This window comes from Oncorhynchus nerka, linkage group LG3 (assembly GCF_034236695.1).
Source record: "Oncorhynchus nerka isolate Pitt River linkage group LG3, Oner_Uvic_2.0, whole genome shotgun sequence".
NCBI classification, from domain to species: Eukaryota; Metazoa; Chordata; class Actinopteri; order Salmoniformes; family Salmonidae; genus Oncorhynchus; species Oncorhynchus nerka.
In genome coordinates, this window is record NC_088398.1 from 50,747,530 (window position 1) to 50,753,529 (window position 6,000).

At 42.0% G+C, this 6,000-nt stretch overlaps 2 protein-coding genes across 5 annotated transcripts in view; both read left to right on the forward strand.

Moving 5' to 3' along the window:
• epb41l5 (erythrocyte membrane protein band 4.1 like 5) overlaps positions 1–3,281 on the forward strand; it is a 47,440-nt gene extending 44,159 nt beyond the window's left edge. For 3 of the 4 annotated variants that reach the window (XM_029635651.2, XM_029635660.2, XM_029635668.2), the window contains exons 24-26: positions 39–101; positions 272–411; positions 1,134–3,281. In XM_029635651.2, the coding sequence (XP_029491511.2) occupies positions 39–101; positions 272–411; positions 1,134–1,200 (270 nt within the window). In that variant the 3' untranslated portion in view covers positions 1,201–3,281. The remainder of the gene's footprint in view (positions 1–38; positions 102–271; positions 412–1,133) is intronic. The other variant, XM_029635696.2, reaches the window with a different exon arrangement.
• A 547-nt stretch (positions 3,282–3,828) lies between these two features.
• The window catches only part of LOC115110249 (receptor activity-modifying protein 1-like), a 62,242-nt gene continuing 60,070 nt past the window's right edge, over positions 3,829–6,000 (forward strand). Inside the window, exon 1 of the mRNA XM_029635749.1 lies at positions 3,829–4,411. Within this exon, the coding sequence (XP_029491609.1) occupies positions 4,354–4,411 (58 nt within the window). The 5' untranslated portion in view covers positions 3,829–4,353. The remainder of the gene's footprint in view (positions 4,412–6,000) is intronic.

The following is a 6,000-nucleotide window of genomic DNA, read 5'->3' on the forward strand; positions in this document are numbered from 1 at the left end:
CACTGTGAGTATAACTCTTGAACGTGGATCTCTTGTAGTTACCACCAGCACCAATGCAATCTAAGTCCATGATATCACCTCGCTGGATCGTCCCTGCTGCAGTGAGTACCGGTGTCTTCTGGGCTTTAGTGCTCCTGTCTGTCTTTAGTCTGTTCATGAAGGACTGACCTCTGGGCCTAAGTATGTCTGTCTTTTTAGTCTGTCTGTCCATAGTCCATCCCTCATAGAGACTGACCCAGTCCACTTTCCTTCTCCTCCCATTCTAATGCAGCCGCCCACTGCCATCTTTACTAACGGCCTCCTTGACCCCTCTGCCAAGACCGCCGCCCCTCTCCAACCTGAAGGGGGGGCTATTGCCCCAACCCTGCACCCCCATCTGTTCTCTCAAACTCACAATGTGATTGCCACAAGGTAAATCAGTCATGACACATCATCATCGCTGCCTTGTCCTAGTGCTGTTTTGATCATCTCATCTGGACATTGTGTTCATGGCAGCTAGTCTTAGTTGCTATGCGCTTTTCGCACCATGTCATATGCTATGTTTAGTATGCTGTGTAGAGAGTAGACCAAATAATTCCCCTTGTTATTAATGGAAGCTTGTTGTGTTTAACATCCCCATTGCCTTAATGTTCCTGATGAGCTTTCATATCTTGATCTAATAACAAGGTGAAGGCTAGAGCTTGATTTTTGACTTTATACTACTTCTCTGCACAAGTTATGATTATACTGCTGAATGAAATATGTTAGTTAGGATTAATGTTGTGGACTCTAGAAGGTAGTAGGCTTTCTGGGTTTGCCATTTTTAGAATTACAAAAAAGCAGCACTCGCGTCAAGTAAGTTGTAGCATTTCACTGTTAGGTCTACTACACCTGTTGTATTCGGCGCATTTTACAAATACAATGTGATTTGATTTCTGCTGCAGCCAGGTCTCCTGAAACAATATACGTAGGATGATGGATATGCACTTTCTCATTTTGGTTTCTCATTACGTTGTGTTCTCTTGCATCCCATTATACTGGTTAGCAATACAATATTACTGTTCTACTAGAATATTACTATTATACATGACTATATGTTGTGCACACTAAAAGGTAGGAGTTCCGGGCTTTTCATTGTGTTCTCCTCTCACCAGCATTGCTGCCCAGGTACCCAAGAAGGACGGCACAAAGCCCAAAGGTCTGTTGACCACTGAGCTCTGAGAGGGAATCAGGCGGGCTAGCTTCTGCCCTGCTCACAACAATTATGTCCTATTCCTGGCATTCCCAAACTAGTGGGCTACTTCCCACCCTTAACACAAGATTAATATTTTACTGCATTTCCAAAACTGGGGAAAGTTCCTGCCCTAGTTACAAACAGAAACTCCTCCTATGGCATTCCCAAACAATTCCCAAACCAGCTGCAATCATGAAATTGGATTATTGGAATTCTTTCTTACTACAGTCCAGTTTGGAGAAGTATTTATTATATATTTTTTTCTATTTTAGTACTTTAGTTGTGTCACTGGTCCTCTCATAAGCATTCCTAATGACCTACACAGTGCACACACCGTTCTTTTAGATATGTTTATAGCAGGAAGGGACTGCAATAAATGCTGAGAGCTAAGGAAGAGGACAAAGCAAAGATGACCATGTCTGACTGGACTCTTTGAGACAATTTTTTGACACACTTTGGCATTTGGGTACATTCCTGTGTTCAGCACACCACCTCCACACAGCCCATTCAGGGAGATGATCTGTCAACCTGAGGCTGCCTACCTGGATGAAGAACCACTGTATCAAAGAACCTAGCCTCATCACTGTACCTCAAACCGCTGAATTAAATTGGAGCACTGGACCTGGACTCTTGATAGGATGGGCAATGACTTTCTACTGACATTTTACTTTTTTAATTTAATTTTGTCCTGTTTTTTCCCCTTTTGCTTTTTTTAAGTGAGTTGTATTGATCAAGCGCCAGCATTTAGTGTTCAGTTAGGACCTGGCTTTCACTAGAATGTTCTGATCCAGATTATGACTCGATCATCTGAGGATGACGACGGCAATCTGTAGCATGCAGGTATGAATTGAACCACGAACAAGTCATACCTAAAACGTTATACCTTTTCTATCTCCATATAAAAACACTAGCTACGACCTGCCTTACTTAGCTAGCTCAATGTGAAATTCTGATTGTAACTTTATACAACAAGGAACTACTAATACTTCTATTATTACCCCTGTGTCTAGGCCTATACTTACTGTACTTTTTATTTTTTGTGTTACTATATACTTTGATGGTAATTTCTCCTCATGTTGTCTTGACACTGTTTCTGGCTGTGGTCATCAATGACTCTCAGGCTTGACACAGGAAATAGGCCTATCACATACTGGCACCCTATTGGTTCTTCTCCAGACTAACCCAATCACATCTAGGATCTCTGGCGGTACGAATGAGTCGGTCAACTGTATTATTGACTCACATAAATGTATTTCAGGTATCAGACTTTTTATATGTTGCCTCTGCGGACGGTAGATCAGAAGTAGATATTTTGCGAGGCTGTGTGCAGTAGAGGTAAAAGCAGAAGGAATTATTTTAAATACTGCTCATTTGAATAAGTAAACTGTGAGCTATTAACACCCATCTCAACAGAAAAGTCTTAAACATCACATTTATTTCATTTTTTTGTGAAGTTTCAGAATAATTGATGGTTTGTTGATTTATGTTTTCGCTGGACGACTTAAAAGAACGGCCAAGCTTTGTAGTACTATCTCTCTTTCTCAACTGGCTGTATCATGAGTTATCTAAACTGATTTGCCTGGCAAGAACAATTCTGTGTCATATAAATGATTTATATCTGCATCAGAAATTGTAGAGAGTGATTGACCAACATGAGTGCTCTGTGTAACCTACCTAATAACTTTTCTTTTTGCCTCTGTATCTGAGATGAGACTTCTCTTGGTTAGAAATTATACTTCACCATGTAAGTGCAATTTCGCTGTAGCTCTTCTACGTTAATTTATTCCTCTTTTTGTAAGAGCACCCTTATTCACGCTGTATTTAAGTTGTTTGTAGATGTAAAAAATTGCTCTAGGTATTGTCACCACACCAATTTATATCATGTACATTGATCATCATTTACTTTTGAAGGATATGTAGACTATTAAGCCAGTAGCAATTTTGTACAATGTAGTAAATTCTTAAAGTAAAAAGTATTCAAAGAAAAAACGTGTGAGTTCTTCCAATTAATATATCTGGGCCTTGTCTCTACTCCGACAAAATAAATAAAAAACGTGAATCCTATGTCCATCAGCATCAATTGGAACTGTTTATTGGTGCTGCAGGAGCTGTAATTCTGTGTTAGCACATGCTAACACTAGAGGGCAGCATTGGGTGATGTTGGACTCTGCCGTTTTATTATCAACCCTGTCTGTTTAGTGTTCTGGTTTAACACTACACTTCATTTGACCCATGGGATTGGTCTCAATTATTATTATTTTTTTTTTATATACTTAATTGTAATTTTGTCATATGAAGACATTGCCTATTTCTTAACATGTAGGCTAAAATGTATATTGATACCATGTACCTTTTATGTAGTAGTTGTGTTGTCTAATATAGTATCAGGTTAAAAATCACACCAGGCAGATACTGAGCACTTCACTTTTTATTTTACGTCATGTTCATTTGAATGCATAAAAGGTAAAATATTGTCACTTTTTTCCTGTACAGTACTGAGCATAATAATGAAGTCCCTCCAACAATAGTCGCCCACTTCCTTATCCCCAGACCCCAGAATAGCCTGCATTCTGTTTAGGCTCCCGTGGCTCTCACTCTGTTGGTATACTGTCAAGAGAATTTACGCTCGAGACCCACCAGTTCACTGGCGCAGGCTCTGTTCTGGCTCAGTGCGTCTCGTACGCGCAATGGTTTGTTGGAGTTGCCAAGTACCTCGTAGTGAACACGAATCTTGCGCCAGGTTTTTGGACTGTCTTATGGACTTGGTCAAATTTGACTTGTCCAGTCGCGATGTTGGCTTAATGTATTTCAATGATAACGAATCTATTTCGTAAAGACAACTGACCGGATAGGCTACTCGGAAAGGGAACTCCCGACAACCCGAAGCATGTGTACCTCTCCAGAGTTATTTTTTTGCGCAAGGTGATAGTGACCGTGAAGACATTTGAGCTGCCTTTTCTAGTTGGCTAAGAGGAACGAGTCAAATACTTATGGATTACTACCCTATGGTTCTTTGACAGGGTCGCCTCGATCTTAAAGTGGAACATTAGGGAGGACACTTGTGAGGCTTTATCGTCTGTTTCACACATCTTAACGCTTTTCCAACTTCTGGCATTGGACAACAGTTTTGAAGGAAGACCATGGCATCGGAAACCACTCCAGTGTTGTCGAAACAGGTGTTACTTTGGCTGGTTGTAGGTGAGTTTTTGAGAAACGCAAGAGCGTAGCACAGTGCATCGCTATCCCTCAAGGCTTTTGTTCCTTTTCTACAGATGGCCGGACATGAAAGAGAATTTATGAACGATGTCCAAAACATCCGATAGAAACTGCAAAAGTGATTATCATAAAGTATTGAAATAACTGTTTCCAGGTGGGTTAACAATATATGCAACCGATTAATATTATTCAAAAAGAGATCTTATATTCAAGAATAATATACAAATAACGATTAGGACCACACGTGCTTGTCTGATGCCATATGGTTGGTGTATATATATATATATATGTGTGTGTGTAAACTCAGCAAAAAAAGAAACTGTCACTGTCTCACTGTCAACTGCATTTTTTTCAGCAAACTTAACGTGTATATATTTGTATGAACATAAGATTCAACAACTGAGACATAAACTGAAAAAGTTCCACAGACATGTGACTAACAGAAATGGAATAATGTGTCCCTGAACAAAGGGGGTCAACATCAAAAGTAAGTCAGTATCTGGTGTGGCCACCAGCTGCATTAAGTACTGCAGTGCATCTCCTCATGGACTGCACCAGATTTGCCAGTTCTTGTTGTGAGACCAAGGCACCTGCAAGTTCCTGGACATTTCTGGGGGGAATGGCCCTAGCCCTCACCCTCCAATCTAACAGGTCTGGGACCTGTTAGATTGGCCATGGCAGAACACTGACATTTCAGTCTTGCAGGAAATCATGCACACAACGAGCAGTATAGCTGGTGGCATTATCATGCTGGAGGGTCATGTCAGGATGAGCCTGCATGAAGGGGATCACATGAGGGAGGAGGATGTCTTCCCTGTAACGCACAGCGTTGACATTGCCTGCAATGACAACAAGCTCAGTACGATGATGCTGTGACACACCGCCCCAGACCATGACGGACCCTCCACCTCCAAATCGATCTCGCTCCAGAGTACAGGCCTCGGTGTAACACTCATTCCTTTGACGATAAACGCGAATCTGACCATCGCACCTGGTGAGACAAAACCGCGACTTGTCAGAAAAGAGCACTTTTTGCCAGTCTGGTCCAGCGACGGTGGGTTTGTGCCCATAGGCGATGTTGTTGCCGGTGATGTCTGGTGAGGACCTGGCTTACAACAGGCCTACAAGCCCTCAGTCCAGCCTCTCTCTGCCAGTCTGAGCACTGATGGCGGGATTGTGCGTTCCTGGTGTAACTCGGGCAGTTGTTGTTGCCATCCTGTACCTGTCCCGCAGGTTTGATGTTCGGATGTACCAATCCTGTGCAGGTGTTGTTACACATGGTCTGCCAATGCGAGTACGATCAGCTGTCTCCCTGTAGCGCTGTCTTAGGCGTCTCACAGTACGGACATTGCCATTTCTTGCCCCTATAGTCCTCATGCCTCCTTGCAGCATGCCTAAGGCCCGTTCACGCAGATGGGCAGGGATCCTTGGCATCTTTCTTTTCGTGTTTTTCGGAGTCCGTATAAAGGCCTCTTTTAGTGTACTAAGTTTTCATAACTGTGACCTTAATTGCCTACCGTCTATAAGATGTTAGTGTCTTAACGACCGTTCCACAGGTGCACGTTAATTAA